The sequence below is a fragment of the Nerophis lumbriciformis genome, linkage group LG22 (assembly GCF_033978685.3).
Source record: "Nerophis lumbriciformis linkage group LG22, RoL_Nlum_v2.1, whole genome shotgun sequence".
Taxonomy (NCBI): Eukaryota; Metazoa; Chordata; class Actinopteri; order Syngnathiformes; family Syngnathidae; genus Nerophis; species Nerophis lumbriciformis.
The window spans coordinates 22184959-22204958 of record NC_084569.2 but is presented as its reverse complement, the minus strand read 5'-3'; the positions used below and the strand labels follow the sequence as shown (position 1 = coordinate 22204958).

General features: G+C 39.5%; 1 protein-coding gene across 2 annotated transcripts in view; it reads left to right on the top strand.

Annotated features, from left to right (window-relative positions):
- Nucleotides 1–20000, top strand: part of tnrc18 (trinucleotide repeat containing 18) — a 96985-nt gene that overhangs the window by 72032 nt on the left and 4953 nt on the right. For both annotated transcript variants that reach the window (XM_061974015.2, XM_061974014.2), the window contains exons 21-29: nucleotides 1397–1538; nucleotides 1617–1734; nucleotides 4400–4475; nucleotides 4825–4933; nucleotides 8894–9010; nucleotides 9801–9953; nucleotides 14901–16528; nucleotides 16609–16845; nucleotides 18596–18670. In XM_061974015.2, the coding sequence (XP_061829999.2) occupies nucleotides 1397–1538; nucleotides 1617–1734; nucleotides 4400–4475; nucleotides 4825–4933; nucleotides 8894–9010; nucleotides 9801–9953; nucleotides 14901–16528; nucleotides 16609–16845; nucleotides 18596–18670 (2655 nt within the window). The remainder of the gene's footprint in view (nucleotides 1–1396; nucleotides 1539–1616; nucleotides 1735–4399; nucleotides 4476–4824; nucleotides 4934–8893; nucleotides 9011–9800; nucleotides 9954–14900; nucleotides 16529–16608; nucleotides 16846–18595; nucleotides 18671–20000) is intronic.

Below are 20000 nucleotides of genomic sequence, written 5' to 3'. Positions count from 1 at the left end.
TTTGGTCCCAATTTTCACACATCCAACCAAAGACAGCAATACGTCCGATGATCTTATTCTTATAAGATTGTCTTAAAAAGGGTCGTCCTGTGGTCTGAGGTGTGTTAGAGAGAATTTGCTCGATAATTGGCTCCAAAACAGGTCGGAGCTGACCATCTTAAATGTGAAACCCGTTTCATATTTACGAGTCATTGCTCTGTGAATTGTGATGTGGCACCGAAAATAGCCAATCAGAAAGCTAAAAAAAGCATAACAGCTACTTTATTGAGAATGTACTCACCTCTCACTCGCTCACTAAATCATAAAGTCCATGATTTTTCCAGTGTTTTCTTTTTTCAGTTAGGGATTTTCTTTCAAAACGAGTCCCACTATCACCATCATGCCCTCCTTTACTATGTCTTTTTTTATATTGTCTGTTTTGGCAGTTGTTGCTATGGTGATTTGTGGTTATGAAGCTTCTTCTTTGATTTTGTTAATTCACTAGCGGTGGGTGATACTGTGAATTTTGGTATCAATCAGATACCAGGTAAATACAGGGCTAGTATCGCCGAAACTGATATAGACACTTTTTGATTTGAAATGTCATGGTCCCTGAATAATTTTGTGAATTTGCCTCTAGTTAGTTGATTATGAGATCTCAGGAAAAATATGTTCTGCAAATACAAATATTTTTATAACTGCATACAATTCAAAATAATGTAATAGTATATAAATTATCCCTTCTCAGTAAAACTACACCAAACTGTTTGAGAAAAAAAGTAACACAAATATTACTTTGAAAATGTAAAATGACTAATATTATGTGCAGGTATTTGTGAAAAATAACGTTGATTGCACTGACAGTCGCTTAAACTCTGACAAAAAAAGGAGTCATTTGCTGAATAAAAGAAACAAAGGTACAACAAAAGTATCAATCCCATCACGCTAGTATCGATTTGATACCAGTACCCACCTTGTTATTGATACTATTCATATCCATACGCCCACCCCTTTAGACCATGTTTGTTAATGTAAGATTTCAGACTTGGAGGACCAGAGGCTGTCTCTGTGGTGGAACAGAATCGTCAAGTGGGTGCTGTGCTGTGTTGAAATTAACGTAGCACACCACATGCATAAAGATCAAAGCTGCTCAATACCTGATATTTTGATCTTTATGTGTGGGGTTTGTAACTGTTAAAAAATCTCAAATGTCTGTACTGGCCTTTACCAGAATGGTGTGAAGGAAAACCATCCGAAAAGCCTGATAATTGTCTGCAAAGTTAGTGTTTCAGTCGGATACACTCGCAAGATGATACTTTCGTTGTACATAGTTGTAGTTTGCACTGGTCAAACCAACGCGTTCAAAGAATAATAAGGATTAGAAGCTGACAAAGAGGACTTTGCGTGCCTTTTACAGCCGTCCAGGGGTGCCGTGAGTCGGCTGATGGAGAGCATGGCGGCAGATGAAGACTTTGAGCCCAATCAGGACAGCAGCTTCAGCGAAGACGAGCTCCTTCCACAACGCCGTAACAGCCTGTCAGAGAAGTCCTCAGCGCCAGGTCAGTGTTTACACATCTGGTCCGAGAACACGCACAAGTGTGTTTTCATGTGTCCTATTTGTTGTTTGATGTGTGCAGCTCCAGTGCAGTGTGTGTTGGACAAGGACTCTCTGGTGGATGGACTCAGGGTTCTGATCCCAATGGACGACCAACTTCTATACGCAGGACACGTCAACACAGTGCACTCACCTGATATGTGAGTATATTTTTTTAAATGACCACATTTTGACCGACAGCGGGCCCCTCAGAAGTCAAATAAAATATTTTTGTATCAGTGTGTGAATGCTCCAAGCATATGTTTTTCTACACCAATTTTCACCCATTTAAGCCATTCCACCATCAAAATGTTCAGCTCATTCAAGACACACAGACTGTCTATCCACAATTTTCTGGGAAAAGTTTCCCATTGAAAATTAATGAACAATTTTCCAAACTTCCACAATCCCCACATTTCTCAACAGATTCAAACCATTCTCCTCATCCAATATCAATTCTCAGTTAAAAAGTGTTACTACAGCAACATTTTTTCAACTGATTCAAAAAGTTCCAACATGAACAGCTCATTCAGGGCAATTGGGCTGTTTTCCATATTCCAATAATTAAATTTTCCCAACATTCCCAAATTTGTGTGAAATTATTGGACACAGTTGAATGGACAATTTTCCAAGTTCCACAATTCCCACATTTCTCAACCAATTTAAACCATTCCACCATCAACCATTCCACTCATCCTGGACATTCAAACAATTTCTCCCCAAATTTTAGTTTTGTATTGTTTTCCGTAACCCTGATTCACAATTAAAAAGTGTTACTACTTCCACATTTAATGCTCGATCCAAACAATTCCAACACCAACCCATGCAGCTCATTCAGGACATTAATATTATTTATCACCTTACAAAAATTCCCACTTTTCCCGGAATTATGCGTTCCCAGGAAAGTATTCCCACATTTCTCAACCAATTTAAACCACTTCAGCATGCTACCTTTTAATTAATTTATTTATTGTTTTTAGTTTTAACTATTTTAACTTACATTTAACATTCCAAGATTCATACTATGTTTCAGTACAACTTCCGCTTTTCAGTATTTCAGTACATTCATTCCATATTTCACCAGGGTGTTGGTTCAATTTAAACTCTTCAACGTTTAAACCATTTCCACATTGATTCTACTTATTTCAACTTTTATTCAACATCTCACCAGCATTTCAGTTCAGCTTTAGCATTTGAGCATTCGCGTGAAATTTCTACAGAAATTGCTTCATCTAGTTCAGGGGTGTCCAAATCGTTATCTCCCTAAAAATTAAAAAATGAGCGAAAACACATAATGTAATTAGAAAAAAGCGGAAAATTTGAAAAGTGTAAGTATGCGGGGGATATTTTTTTTTAAAAATGCTACAAACAGACATTATATATCAAAACTTAATTCTAGCTTTGTGTTATAAGTGACAAGTAAGTGTATAATATTAGCTCAGTGGTTCTTAACCTGGGTTCGAGCGAACCCTAGGGGTTCGGTGAGTTGGGCTCAGGGGTTCGGCGGAGCCTCCGCCGCGGAGGTCAAGACACACCCGGCTCATCGTGTATATACAAACTTTTCCCGATCAGTGTATTAGGGATACCCCCAAACAATGTTCCCTCTAATTTTCCATCTGATTTGCGGGTGTGTAATTTGTTGCGAGTTCATGCACTGTGTTGGTTTTGTTCTTTGAACACGGTGATGTTAATGAACGGTTCATTTTGTGCACCAGTAAAAAAAACAGATAACTTCGTCTTAAATTTGAAAAAAAAAAGACATTTTATTTTTCACAAAAAAGGGTTCGGTGAATATGAAAGTGGTGGGGTTCGGTACCTCCAACAAGGTTAAGAACCACTGTATTAGCTTAGTGTCAATAATGTCAGCTTTTTCTCACTACATTACGTATTTTTGCTCTTTTTATCTTACATCTTCACTGTTGTTTTTTTCCAACAATAAGTTGCGGGCCAAAAAAACCTGAGCTGCTGTTGGCAAATGACCCCCTGGCTGCACTTGGGACACCCCTGAATTAAGTAACAACAGTGCACTTTGTCAACTATAACACAAATCTAACACTAAGTTTTGTCTTTGAAAACAGACACGTTTTCAAAAAAAATTGTTTTATTTTTTTAACAAAAACAAAATGGAACCCGCATCGTTTACGCAGCCTGTGGCGAAAAGTTTGGACACCCCTGATCTAGTTATTGGATGATATTTTTCTTGGGAGTTTGTCAAAGATATGTTGTGTGAGCATTAAGAGGGCTTGTTGGTGATTTTTGTTTGTTGTGCTCCTACAGAACAAGTCTAGTTGTTTCCTCTTGTTTGTCTGCACAAAACACACTTAATTTACATGCATTTACACATTTAATAGCCACCTAAATAACTGGAAGCAAGTCAATAACAATATTTGACAAACCATTAAAACTCCCATTAGGCCATTCAAATCCAATACTGCTGAATTAGGAACAAACCTGACTATCAAAGTCCCTTTAAAGCAGGATTATTATTCTTGTGAGTGCATGCAATTATTTTTTAAAACCATCTCAAATCAGATCTTCATATGTGTGTAATAAGTGATGCATGTGGTTCGTTTGAGAGATTTACAATTTGTTGAATGTGTTTTTTCTGGTATTTCAGTGAGGCCTCTAGTAAAATAAATGTAAGGTAAATTTAGAAAAAAAAAAAATTTTTTGCAGCAGTTTTGTTGAAGAGAAGTTAGTTAACGAGTCAGACTCAAACAAATGATGCAAGATTGCGTCTGGGAAAGAAATCACCGAATGAAATGTGGATTTGGCTCTCACATTTTGCTTGCTGCGCGCTGACCCTCCCATAATTCCTTGCTGCAGATACAGCGTGGTGGTGGAAGGCGAGAGAGGAAACCGGCCGCACATCTACTGCTTGGAGCAACTGCTGCAGGAGGCTGTGAGTAAACTGCGTGTCACTCACGTATGAATGGCGGGGGTTAAATGCACCGCATCGCTCTCTCTCCTATTTCTGGTGACACTTGAGAAAGGAGCCGCTCTGAGCTGAAAGTGAAACATGAAACATGCATGAAACAAAGTAGGTCATACGTCATGTGGCGGTCACATGCACAAAGCCTCCCCTGAGATCTCACTGCCTTCTTCTCTGCAGTCTTGATAAAATAACTAAACAGATATCAGATGATGTTTTATGGTCTGGCCACGCCCATCTTACAAAATACTTAGCGTATGCTGGCCGTGCTCATGTTGTGCTGACATTCAAGTGTCCATTTATTCTTCTGTATGTTCAGATCATCGACGTGAAGCCTCCATCGGTGCGCTATCTCCCCGAGGGCACCCGCATCGCTGCCTACTGGAGTCAGCAGTACCGCTGCCTTTATCCTGGCACGGTTGTCAACGGTACAAGAGAACACACACACAAACACACGCACACACAGAAACAGAGCTTAGATGTCATGAGTCATAGTCAGTTTACAATTTAATTGTAGCTGGCAGCACAAATGTAAAAAGTCTCAATTAGGTCCCTTCATTCAGCAGAGTGTTGTTCTCAGACATGCGATGAATAATAGTCATCCCTTGTTTATCGCAGTTAATTGGGATCAAACATGAACAAATCTTTGGCGAAGTAGGAATATTATTAATAAATCAAATATTTTCATATTTGGAACATAAAAAAACTGTTAACATTCTCATTCTCAATACCTTTTTTAACATAATAGAGTCCTCTAATCATGAAATAAAACCCATATGGTCACCTTAACACTCGTTTCACCCAATATATTGGCGTTCTATTGTAGATTACAGTACTCACTGGTAGCCTGGAGGATCCACCAAGCGTCATTGCTATGGCCGTCACCCGGCCACTACAACACATCCACGACGTGGAAATACGTTGTCACATCCTGGGTAATTCCTCGAAGTTAGAACTGGGATTCCATATGCTGAAACCACGGGCGTGTGTTGTTCTGCAGAAACTTGGTCAACTTGACAGTCGCAGATTTGTTGTTAGCACTATATGTGCATTGTCATTCCACATCGCTGTTATTGGTGTCGAAGATAAAGTGCATTAGAGGAGAGTTCATCTCCACCTTGGCCTGACAGCTGTTGATAGCTGATAGTTGATAGCAGTCTTGTTAGCATTAAAATTCCAATGCTATGTCCAGCTCTTGTCTTTTGACATGGCTCGTGTCAAAGTCTAACCAATGTGGAGAAGTGTTATTGATGAGGCAGGAGTTGGAAGATGAAGTGCACCAAAAAGTTGTTCAGTTTGAGATTGTCGCAGTGAAGATACAATAGTGCCAGGATTAGCCGTTGTGTTGTTGTTAGCAGTGTTCACCCTTAACCCGAAAACGGAGGTCCCGCTTGGTGAATATTTGTTGATCACCACAACATACTAGATAATAGAAATTAAGACATATACTGCACTGTAACAAGTAAAAGGCATATGAAATGTCCACATAAACGCGGAAGTCTGCTTTTTAAAACATACATTTTAGCATGAAAATATCACTTTTGAGTTTTTATTTTTTAAATATAAAAAATTGGATCTTAACAAAATTTGTTGAAGCCTCAGCCTCAGTCGCTGTTCTTTTTGCCTAAACACCGCTCTGAGTTGCATGACAAGGAGACAATCAGGGGCGCCGAAACAAGCTTGCTACTTAGCATAATCGAGCTAGCTTACTTGCTGTCGCCTGCTTTCGCGCTCCGAGCCACAATGTCGTCGGCTTTCTACTTTGCTGCTAAACATATTTGGATGATTACAATCCGAACACTGTAAGTTCCAAACCAGTTGTAGTTCTAGAGTATTTATTAGTAGCCAGCGAGAAGGTATATTTTTGACGTGATGGGTCGTAAACAGAGGTCACTTTGAGTTCTTCGCATGCATGTTATAGAATTTTACATTACATTTTCAATGATAATAATGTTAGTAAATTTAGCTACTAACAAAAACAAAAAACTCTGTGGTACATTACATGAGACATGTAGGTGTCAAAAAGACAGCCAAAAGAGGTTGGTAGAGGATATTACATCTACAGGTAAAATGTAGTGAAGAAATGTACCCAATTACAGGAAATGTAGTCTTGATTTTCAAAATTTTCTTTCGGGGTTTGCGTGGCAGCACTTTGTGCTGATAGAAATGGTCCTCTTTTTTTTCAGTTTTCCTCTTTTTTTCTCAAAGAGTGCTCACATGCCTGCATACTGTTTAATCCAGTATGCAGGATTAAACAGTATGCATACTGTTTAATCATGATTAAACTAAACTTAATTTAGCATCTAATTTAGGCCAAAAACATGTAGAATATGTCATCCATCCATCCATTTTCTACCGCTTGTTCCTTTTAGGGTCATTAAAAAAAAAAAAAAAAATTAAAGAAAAAAATCTGCAATGTAGTGATTAAAAGGAAACTGTGAATGTTGTCTGTCTATCTGTGTTGGCCCTGCGATGAGGTAGCGACTTGTGCAAGGTGTACCCCGCCTACCGCCCGAATGTAGCTGAGATAGGCTCCAGCGACCCCGAAAGGGACAAGCGGTAGAAAATGGATAGATGCACTTTTTGGGGAATTTCGCCTATTGTTATTGTCATTATGAAAGACATGAGGAGGGATGGATTTTTTTTAATGCGTTCTAAATATTGAATACATTAGATCAAAAGTCATAAGTTGATTGGCAACACTAAATTGGCCCTAGTGTGTGGATGTGAGTGTGAATGTTGTCTGTCTATCTGTGTTGGCCCTGCGATGAGGTGGCGACTTGTCCAGGGTGTACCCCGCCTTCCGCCCGATTGTAGCTGAGATAGGCTCCAGCGCCCCCCGCGACCCCAAAGGGAATAAGCGGTAGAAAATGGATGGATGGATGGATAGATCAAAAGTCCGCTTACAGTGAAGTCTAAGACAGCCGGGCAAATCTAAAAACCTCCATTGAGGTTTTGTATACATGATGTAAGTATATATGTAAGGTAGTAACAGGCACCTTTCTAATAACATTGAATATTTACGTATTTTGACCATTTTAAGCATACGCGTCACATTAATTTAAAAAGCGCATTACAACGGTTGCTTTTTTTTTTTTCTTCATCATTGATTATTACTCACTGCAGACTTCATGAGAGCCAACAAACATGATAAAACATCACTTACTGTAGAAGGTCTGCTGTCATTAGGAATGCCGACTGCTGGGATGTTCATACATTCTCATTTAGATAAAGAATGTTTAATAATCTTCACGAAGAACCTGGGTGGGGGGAGGTGGTTCGGGACAAAGCGTCTTTTCGTGTCGTTCTGGCCATTTTCGGGTCCTAAATGGCTGTCAAAGTGTACCAACTTGTCGGAATACCTACTCAGACTTCTTCTGTCCAGGTGAGATGCATGATTAATGATCTAGAATAAACTTACAGGAAGCGAGGAAGCAGCAGACCACTCAATGTAGACATAAGGACACACAGAAGTGATTACAGCACCACTATTATTAGTTTGTCTGCGTTAGCGCTCATAATAACAATATCACTAATACCTGGTTAATATTCAAGTCACGAAATGTAAATGGAGTATTATTGGCGCTTTTTTGATGTTTTTGGACTTTTATTTCCATTTATTTAATATTTAAAATGCTTTTTTTTTTTTAATCCATCTGTCGTTCATAATGATTGTAAACAATAGGCAAAAAAGTGTAGTTCCCCTTTAAGGCTGGGTATCATGACCAGAGTCTTTTGCAGGGACTCACTTGCAGTAGACGCATGTGCTCAAGCCACATTGTTGTTTATATTTCAGGGAGCTACACACCTTATTAGCTCCACTCAGTCTGCTTTGGGTTTTGCATTTATCCCCCTTTTTTTTTTTTTACGTTGTTTTAAAATTCCAGTTTAAAGTTAAAGTTAAAGTTAAAGTACCAATGATTGTCACACACACACTAGGTGTGGCGAGATTATTCTCTGCATTTGACCCATCACCCTTGATCACCCCCTGGGAGGTGAGGGGAGCAGTGGGCAGCAGCGGTGGCTGCGCCCGGGAATCATTTTGGTGATTTAACCCCCAATTCCAACCCTTGATGCTGAGTGCCAAGCAGGGAGGTAATGGGTCCCATTTTTATAGTCTTTGGTATGACTCGGCCGGGATTTGAACTCCCAACCTACCGATCTCAGGGCGGACACTCTAACCACTAGGCCACTGAGTAGGTGACAGCTGACATTTATTGTTTTAACCAAGCATTACAGGACATGCTTCTAAGTCTAACACAGAACGGAAACTTGTTGTGAATGTCATTTTAAATGGGTCAGTATCAGTAAAAACAATATCATTCACAATGTATCTGAACAAACCACATCAAGGTTTCTCAACAGCTAATTTGCAATTCCCCAAACAGGAAGTTCAGACATCGATGAGAATGACGACCTCATCACAGTGGAGTTTGATGATGGCGACACAGGGCGCATTCCACTCTCCCACATCCGACTTCTGCCTCCAGATTACAAGATCCACTGTGAGCATGTACACACGCACACACACACACACACACACACGCACACACACACACGCACACACACGCGCACTGTTCCATTTTCTTTGCTTCCTCATTCGAACAAAGAGCAGAAAGAAGAAAAAATAAATGTCCACAATTGACAAAGAGGATATTTGCAGACACAATTGTACTTCTGGGGGTTTTGCTTGACGTTTGTCACAGAAGATTGCAGTATTACACCCTGTGTTCTTTTTTCAAAATATATTTTGCAATAAATATATTTTCATAACACAGCTTACCCTTTTGTCCACACAAAAACTGTTATTTTAAATCATAAACAATTTGAATTTCTTTAGTTTTGTAGAAAAAGTGTGATGTTAATGAGTAATTCCACTTCTTTAACACTTGTCAGACTTCTGAAAGTTGGGGGTTATAGCGCCACCTGTTGCCTTGACATGAGCTGCAAATACATTTTAGAGGACAACACAAACATGCGGACAAAGCCTTAACATAACAGATATTAAAGCCTATTTTTTTGTATACTGTATTTACTCGTGATGGGTAAATGACACCTCTGTGAGTGTATGGCACACTCACTAGCTGTATTGACTTAGTTGCTGTTTTATAATGGTAATCTGCCATCTACTGGATGAAAAAGTAATTACATTTGACTTGCAAATAAAATGACTCGTGAGCAAATCTAATTGTTTGAGTTGTTGTTGTCGTTGTTTTTAGAAGCAGAAGCTCGATCATAATGTCCTGTTGATTTCACTACTAGAATCATGTTTGTTGGCTGTGTGCCCCTGAGCAGGCGCTGAACCCTCACCTGCGCTGCTGGTGGCCAGCTGCTCTAGAAGAAGAGTGCGCAAATGCAGCAAGGAGGGCAAAGAGGCGGGACCAAAGACGGATGAAAGCGCTCCAAAGGCAAGAGGAAAACCCGGTCGCAAACCCAAACCCAAACCAGGTGAGATAACCTTGTCTGATGGATATGAACACAAAATAGTTATCGTTATTACCTGCTGCTACTTATTTGTACTTTAGCCTAAGTAAATTTCCTGTCTTTTTGGAACAACAGCAAATTCTTTAACACAATGCAGTATTTCCCACTGGAGGTCAAATATGAATAGCTTCAAATAAATCTGTCACTTGGCGTAATAACTGCTGCCATCACTTTTCCCTTTATTTGCCACTCTGCCCTTTTCCCAGTATTTCCACAGGAACTGTAAACCATCATTGCTTTTCACAAAATGCATAACATCGTAAAAAAAAAGAGATGGATTTCACATTATTTGGCTGAGCGCTCATGACGCATGAGCAATGCTTCTCCCTTTTACTGCCTTCATTATCCGTTTAAGACCAATGCGAGCATCATTTGCAGACAAGAATAAAGCAAAGCTCTAAAAGGAGCTAAAGCAGAACATGCCTATGTCATCTTTTATCAACGAAATATGCAAGGTCTCAGAGGAAATCTAATCATGCTTGATCAATACTGTCATCCTTTGTATTTGTATTTGTTTGAAAACATATTTTGGTTGTTGTTACTCTGCATCTAATTATGACAAGATGCAAGACTAAGCAGTTTTTCAGAATTGCTGGTTTGTTTCACCGCCAAAGTCCTGAAGCTGCACAATGAAAGTTGGAGACTATCTTGTGTTAAACCAGTGTGGGTTTCTGCTGCTGTTTTTTTAAAATGGAAAATACATTAGTGGAGACCCAACAGATTATGGTTACATAGCAGGAAACACTGCATTAATAGTCGTCTGAGTCTTTTTTGCGTCACATTTTGTGTAACCGTGCTTTTTAACATATGCCAAATAGAGTATCTTTCTTTAATGTAGCCTCTAATTATTATTTTTTCAGTTCAGTGCAATTCAAAAGACAAATTAATAGTTTAAGTTCAGCATAATTTAAGTAGTAGTTAATTTGTAGTCTTCTATTGTTTTGATGTTGTTACTGTCCAATGCCCATCTTTTTTTCTTATTCCAAAGAAAAAAAGGTCACACTTTATAATAATCAAAAACTAAAGCATTAGTAAATACTGAATTAGTCAATAATATCTGACATGAATACTCATTTAATATGCAGTTCATGATCAAAGTTATATTGTTCTTGATTTTCAGCATTAATACAATGAGACAAATATTTTTAAAATTTCCCACATATCTCAACCAATTCAAACCATTCCAATAATCAATTGCCAGCATGCTAACATTAGCATGCTATTTTTATTAACTATTTTTACAGGTATACACTTAGTCTTGTATGTTGGTACTTGATGCAGCCTAACCTCATGATAGCTTTTATTTTGGTGTTGATGCATGTTTACAGTTAGCATGCTAACCTTAGCATTTTTAGCTATTTTTGTGGGTATACACCTCAGAGTCCCATATTTTCGTACTTGACACACGCTAACGTTTTGCTAGATTTTTTCAATCTAATTTTACAGGAATACACCAGAATACTTTATTTTGGTACTTGACACATGTTTACTGCTAGCATGTTCGTTTTTTTATTGTCTAATTTTACAGGTATGCACCTCAGAATCATTCATTTTGGTAGTTAGCATTTCAGTTCTGCTTCGGCTTTTCATCATCTCAATTTCTACCGAAATTTATTTTTCTAGTTAACATTTTATAGATGCATTTTTACACTTCATCAATGATTGAGTCAGCATTTCTACATTATATAATTTACAATGGTTTGTTAGATTATTAAAAAGGTTATGTAAATATTTATTCTCTTTACATGCGTATTTATACATGTAGTTACACAGTTTGAACTGCATACTAATGAGAATTCATGCCAGAAACATGCTTTATAAATGATGAATTCAGTATTTACTAATGCTTTATTAATGCTTAATAATGTGTACCTGTTTTAAAGTGTTACTGGGAATAATTATCAGACAAAATGGTTTGTATTATTGTGTCTTTCCTATGTTATATCACATATGCAGTATACTTTTCATTATAAATAGATCAATCATTTGCAATGCGATATAATTCTGACTGTTGCTAGGCAGAAGTCTTGGCCGGCAAGCTGTTTGTAAGAGACTCACACCAAGAAAGTGACTACAAATATTGGAGACATGAATCAACTGAAATATTGATTCCGATTCTTGGGGTGATGATTCAATTCAACACAATTCTTGATTCAAACCGATCTCGCTATATGTTATCTGGTATAAAAAAGATGATAAAACCTTTTCAAAGCAAGTTACAGGTTACAAAAGCCCCTCTTGGCTGCTGACGTAACACACAGCGATTAAGCATGGAGATAGCCTAAAAAACTTTAAATTTCAAAAAAAAAATTGAGATTTCGATGTAGAATTTAATAAAAAATTTGAGCACCCCTCACAAAAATATTTTACAATAATAGCATAATAATAATGATATTATCAATCATTAAGAATTATGTCAATTGCATAGAATTGTTTGTAAAGCAATTTCTAATACACTACTTGACAGCAACCAGCTGCTGCTGATTCAATCTGTTATTTTGTTTTTAAAGATTTTTTTTTCTTTATTATTTAGCATTGTTTGATACAGTCTCCCCTGTATATCGCTATTAATTAGTTCCGAACATGGTTGCGATGATTTATTTAATAGGGGTCTAAATCTTTGGGCACCGAACGATTTGATTTCCTGGGGCTACGATTCTCAACTTAAAAAGATTCTCGCATTGTATTATTTGGTATAATAATTATATATATAAATATATATATACAGGTAAAAGCCAGTAAATTAGAATATTTTGAAAAACTTGATTTATTTCAGTAATTGCATTCAAAAGGTGTAACTTGTACATTATATTTATTCATTGCACACAGACTGATGCATTCAAATGTTTATTTCATTTAATTTTGATGATTTGAAGTGGCAACAAATGAAAATCCAAAATTCCGTGTGTCACAAAATTAGAATATTACTTAAGGCTAATACAAAAAAGGGATTTTTAGAAATGTTGGCCAACTGAAAAGTATGAAAATGAAAAATATGAGCATGTACAATACTCAATACTTGGTTGGAGCTCCTTTTGCCTCAATTACTGCGTTAATGCGGCGTGGCATGGAGTCGATGAGTTTCTGGCACTGCTCAGGTGTTATGAGAGCCCAGGTTGCTCTGATAGTGGCCTTCAACTCTTCTGCGTTTTTGGGTCTGGCATTCTGCATCTTCCTTTTCACAATACCCCACAGATTTTCTATGGGGCTAAGGTCAGGGGAGTTGGCGGGCCAATTTAGAACAGAAATACCATGGTCCGTAAACCAGGCACGGGTAGATTTTGCGCTGTGTGCAGGCGCCAAGTCCTGTTGGAACTTGAAATCTCCATCTCCATAGAGCAGGTCAGCAGCAGGAAGCATGAAGTGCTCTAAAACTTGCTGGTAGACGGCTGCGTTGACCCTGGATCTCAGGAAACAGAGTGGACCGACACCAGCAGATGACATGGCACCCCAAACCATCACTGATGGTGGAAACTTTACACTAGACTTCAGGCAACGTGGATCCTGTGCCTCTCCTGTCTTCCTCCAGACTCTGGGACCTCGATTTCCAAAGGAAATGCAAAATTTGCATGGTTGGGTGATGGTTTGGGGTGTCATGTCATCTGCTGGTGTCGGTCCACTCTGTTTCCTGAGATCCAGGGTCAACGCAGCCGTCTACCAGCAAGTTTTAGAGCACTTCATGCTTCCTGCTGCTGACCTGCTCTATGGAGATGGAGATTTCAAGTTCCAACAGGACTTGGCGCCTGCACACAGCGCAAAATCTACCCGTGCCTGGTTTACGGACCATGGTATTTCTGTTCTAAATTGGCCCGCCAACTCCCCTGACCTTAGCCCCATAGAAAATCTGTGGGGTATTGTGAAAAGGAAGATGCAGAATGCCAGACCCAAAAACGCAGAAGAGTTGAAGGCCACTATCAGAGCAACCTGGGCTCTCATAACACCTGAGCAGTGCCAGAAACTCATCGACTCCATGCCACGCCGCATTAACGCAGTAATTGAGGCAAAAGGAGCTCCAACCAAGTATTGAGTATTGTACATGCTCATATTTTTCATTTTCATACTTTTCAGTTGGCCAACATTTCTAAAAATCCCTTTTTTGTATTAGCCTTAAGTAATATTCTAATTTTGTGACACACGGAATTTTGGATTTTCATTTGTTGCCACTTCAAATCATCAAAATTAAATGAAATAAACATTTGAATGCTGTGTGCAATGAATAAATATAATGTACAAGTTACACCTTTTGAATGCAATTACTGAAATAAATCAAGTTTTTCAAAATATTCAAATTTACTGGCTTTTACCTGTATATATATATATTTTTTTTAAGACAGATTACAGGTTAGAAAAGCTCCTTGTGGTTGCATGGAAGAAATGGCCTAAAAACGTATTTTAAAAATGTATTATTTTTTTTGAATATTTATTTTTGAAAATTATTTAGAATCGGGATTAATAACAATCGCGATTCAGATGTGAATCTTTTTTCCTTTTTTTGCCTTTTTATTTAGCCATTTTTATGCTTGAAAGTGCTTTATTTAGGATCATTGTAGAATATGCTTAAATATATATTAAAATGTAAATGTAAAAACTCAAATTAAAAAAAAAGTGCAATGTGGTGGGCTGTCATATTTGAAGCGCAATGTGGTGACAAACGACTGTATAACTATTTAAAACTTGTTTTATATGGAAATACACACTTCAGTTAGAACTAAATTGATATAAAATATATATTTTTAAATGAATACATGTATTTATTGTTGTTAGTAGTGTTGTTTAGTGAAATCATCATCCCTGATAAGGATTGTGAGACAATTTTATTTGGACAATTAAATTGCTACTCTGCATTAAATATAAAGTACATGGTACAGGTGGTGCCATTAGTGTTAAACTTTGATTTTTTTCTCTCTTCAGAAACCTCCTTAAACTCTGATGTCAAAGACAAAATAGAGTCCCCATCTTCTAGCCAGCCTCCAGACAAAGCCCAGGATGCCATCAAACCATCACAAGAGAGGACGTCCTCTGTCCAGAAGGCTGCTCAGGAGAAGCCTCGGCCTGCATCACGGCCTGCAGTGGTGACCCAAGCAAAACTCAAGACCTCCATCACGTCCCCTTCAAGCAGCCCCACCCTTCCTGCGCCATTACCCAGAAAGCCCAGCTCAACTCCTGCTGCTAAAGCTCAAGCTAAGCTCTCTTCTTCTATCTATCCTTCCACCTATGGAAAGGTTCTGACCGTGGACCTGTACAGCGAGCCCAATCTAACGTCGTATAACGGCCAGCGTAGAGACCGAGACATCAGACCTATGTCCAGACCCAGTATGGCTCCATCATCTAGTACACCAAAGCCTAGTGGGACCTCAACTCCAAGGCCCGCCTCTACTCTAGCATCCAAAACCAAGTCTGACCATCACAGCATCTCCAGACCCATCGGTTCTGTCCTCCTCCCCAGTCCAGTGGCGAGGACTTCTCTGACTCCGAGACCTTCGTCAGCGTCCTCAAGTCCCTCCGGACACAAACGGAAGGTGTCCTCTGACCAGCTGTCCACCATCTCCAGGCTCAAGTCCACCTCCAGGCAGAGGGACATGGTGGTAAAACGGAAGCCCGTGTCTGCAGAGCCCCTCGTGAAGCTCGACCACGAGGGCGTGACCTCGCCAAAAACCAAGAAAACTAAGGCTCTGATGTTGCTGGAAGGCCGGGGAGTCCATCGCGATCACAGCCCTGTGACTTGTGCCGATCCGAAGATGCTGAAGGCCAAACCCAGACATCCGGAGCGGGAGAAAGAGTCCAACTATGGCGCACAAATGCTGGCTATAGAGAGAGCTGAGAGTCGCAGTAGAGGACAGGAAATTAGGGAGGAGAAAAGAGAGAAGGACATGAGACAGGAGAGGACGATGAAGGAGGAGTCTCAAAGTAGCAGCAGCAGCAGCAGCTCCGAGTCCGAGGAGGAAAGTGGCAAAGAAAAGTTGACTCAAAAGAAGAAATGCACCTCCAGTTGCTCCTCCTCCTCTTCATCCTGCTCTGGATCATCCTCCTCCTCGTCATCCTCCTCCTCGTCCTCATCTTCGTCCTCCTCGTCAACGGACGACTCCTCCTGCAGCTCCGACGAAGAGCGGACCCTTACCCCTCCTCCAGTCCCCGTTTCTCCTAAGCCTGCAGCGGAGGACAAGGTGAAAGAGGAGGTGCAAGAAGACGACGTGAAGGAGGAGGTGGATGTCAAAGAGGAGGAGGTGGAGGAAGAAGAAGAGGAGGAGTCATCTCCCGTTTCACGCTCCCCTTCACCATCTCCGACTGCTGCCACTCCGGTTAAGCCGGCCAAACCAGCCACCGGGAAGGGCTCGGGGCAAAGGGGGCGTCCTCCTAAACCGAAGCCTAGTGGAGGAGAAGGCAAAGTGGGCAGGCCCAAGCGCCGGGAGGGGGTCCACCTCCCCACCACCAAGGAGTTGGCCAAACGACAGAGGCTTCCCAGTGTGGAGAACAGACCCAAGATTTCTGCTTTCCTTCCAGCCAGGCAGCTCTGGAAGTGGTTTGGGAAACCCACTCAGGTGAGCGCTCATGGTGTCTTTTGAGAAACATTATTATTTATACTAATTTCCTCATTCCACTCTGATCATCTCTTCCTCAGAGACGGGGAATGAAGGGCAAGGCCAAGAAGCTCTTCTACAAGGCCATCGTGCGCGGCCGGGAGATGATCCGAATCGGCGACTGCGCTGTCTTCCTGTCCGCTGGAAGGCCCAACCTGCCCTTCATTGGACGCATCCAGAGCATGTGGGAGTCCTGGGGCAGCAACATGGTGGTCAGGGTCAACTGGTTCTACCATCCAGAGGAGACCAACCCTGGCAAGAAACTCACAGACAAGAAGGTAGCGAGCTAAAGCAGGTCCTACTACTCTATAAAGTAGGGTATGCGATACAGACGATATTAGGGGTGTCCCGATCGATATTGAAATCAGCTATTGGTCTGATATCGTTTACTTGTGCAAAGCTGGACAGCCAGTAACATCTAAACGTCCTCCAATAAGCACACATAGTTGGTCTTTTCTTGTATTTTATAGAAATGATTTACAAAGGGTAAACATTAAAGCTATAGGCAACTAGAGGCTACTGTAGTGCAAGTGTCCTTAATTGAACAATATTGCAATCTAAAACAACATTTGTTAATACCAGTGGCGGGCGGGCCGTGCGCTTCCCAAAGAGGCCTTCATTAACGTCCTACTTAGTCCGACTTAAAAAACGGAGAAATACTATACAGAAACACACTTGCGCACTACTGACCATTGAATCACCTCAATAGTGTACAAAACGGGCTAATTTTCGGCACATCGGGCAAACTTTTTCACTAGACAGCTTAGCCAGCTTCCAGGGTTCCACGGACCTCGTGCCACAAGATTTACTTTCTCTTTAAATATTCTTCTTGAAAATGGCCTTGCAAATATGTATCTGCCACCTAGTCAACATTTTGCTCTGCTTCTTTGTGGGTTAAAAAAAAGTACCAATGATTTCTTTGCTGGCTCCGGTGCCACTTCCTGCTTTCGCAGATAACAACTTGTGGTTGGATACTCACTGATTGGATAAAAGCTCTAACATAAAAACAAGCAACACTGGAGCCTAATATGACATGAAGAGATTATGATGAATACGTTTATATATTTATGGAAAGTAAATAAAAAATAAATGAACTTGTATTCATTTATGATCATGATTTTTTTTTAAAAACAAGTAACAAATATTTATAGTTCCATATTTACTGGCAGATACAGAGTCTTCAAGGCAGAAGAGTATTAAAAAGTATCCAGTAACAAACGTGTCCGCATCATTCAACTTGCAGCGTCATCCCCTTAACCTAATGAATTATTGTGACCACCAGATGTTGCCAAAACACAAATTAACACTCTACTTCAAAAACATAAATCTGTCATAAGCTTAGTGTTTTTCATACCTATCCTTGTTCTCTGTGAAATTTCACTGGATCCAATCTTTTTTTAAATATTACACACTACAAAACGTTTTTGTTATTTGTGGGTGTACTGTACACCTCAGTGTCACCTCAATTATTTTTGTACTATTGATTTTACTTTTGCTCCAAAAAAAAGGAAGAAGGAAAATATGTTTTATATATTTAATTAATATTGTTACATCGCCACCCGGACTTTTTGTCTGACAATTGTAAGGACCAGTATCAGCATTGGTATGACCAATACTGCCCCTGTAACTACTTGGTATTCTATCAATACCCACATTTGTAGTATCACCTAAAACTAATGTAAAGTATCAAAGAACATAGGAATGAGTGCTTATTACATTTTTTACTTAAGTGTAGATAGAACCACGTTAAAACAGAAAGTAACCAGCTATTAACAAGATTTATAATAGTTTTGAGAAAATATTACAATTGGAAACAGCCAAATAAGGACGCTTTGTACCCCATTTTGTTGTCACAGGAGGCTGCATTATATATCACAATATACATTTTAAGTCATATCGCCCACCCCTACTGTAAATGTATGACGAGATTGGACAACATTGCTATGACGTAAAAGATATTACTTTTTTTTTTTTTAGCGTGTGTGCACTTCAATCTTTTTTCTAACTGTGAAATTTCTTCTTCTGCAGAATTGGGATCAAATATGTGGACAGTCCATACCTGCTGCTCTGCACTCTTCTATACAAAGAAAAGACTTCATGGAGGTGAGAAATCTAGTTTTACATGTATGTAAATATTATTATTGTTAGGGAATATCCAGAGGTAGCTTGTCTGATTTGCATAATTGGCCATGTTAATTTTTGGTGGGCAATAAAACAAATATGTTTAGAAATATAAATAAATATTCTCTCTGTCACTTCTTTTGAGGTTTATTGAGAATAGCGATACGTGTTCTCATAAGAATATCCAACAAAACCAGAAAAAGTAGCTAGATTTGTTGCAAGTCGCTTTTTTAGAATAAGAGCGTCTAGAAGAGTCTGAATCCTTGATGACAAAGTAGCAAAGTTGGCAACACTAATCCTTCCTGCTATATCTTTTTACTCTCTGGCAGACCAAGTGTGTTAAAAAGTGGCCATATTATGCATGCCTCCACCTACTGTAAAGAATAGTAACCACAATCTACAAACCCTGTTTACATATGAGTTGGGAAATTGTGTTAGATGTAAATATAAACGAAATACAATGATTTGCAAATCATTTTCAACCCATATTCAGTTGAATATGCTACGAAGACAACATATTTGATGTTCAAACTGTTATTTTTATTTTTTTTTGCAAATAATCATTAACTTTAGAATTTGATGCCAGCAACACGTGACAAAGAAGTTGGGAAAGGTGGCAATAAATACTGATAAAGTTGAGGAATGCTCATCAAACACTTATTTGGAACATCCCACAGGTGAACAGGCAAATTGGGAACAGGTGGGTGCCATGATTGGGTATAAAAGTAGATTCCATGAAATACTCAGTCATTCACAAACAACGATGGGGCGAGGGTCACCACTTTGTCAACAAATGCGTGAGCAAATTGTTGAACAGTTTAAGAAAAACCTTTCTCAACCAGCTATTGCAAGGATCTACGGTCCGTAATATCATCAAAGGGTTCAGAGAATCTGGTGAAATCACTGCACGTAAGCAGCTAAGCCTGTGACCTTCGATTCCTCAGGCTGTACTGCATCAACAAGCGACATCATTGTGTAAAGAATATCACCACATGGGCTCAGGAACACTTCAGAAACCCACTGTCAGTAACTACAGTTGGTTGCTACATCTGTAAGTGCAAGTTAAAACTCTCCTATGCAAGGCGAAAACCGTTTATCAACAACACCCAGAAACGCCGTCGGCTTCGCTGGGCCTGAGCTCATCTAAGATGGACTGATACAAAGTGGAAAAGTGTTCTGTGGTCTGACGAGTCCACATTTCAAATTGTTTTTGGAAACTGTGGACGTCGTGTCCTCCGGACCAAAGAGGAAAAGAACCATCCGGATTGTTATATGCACAAAGTTGAAAAGCCAGCATCTGTGATGGTATGGG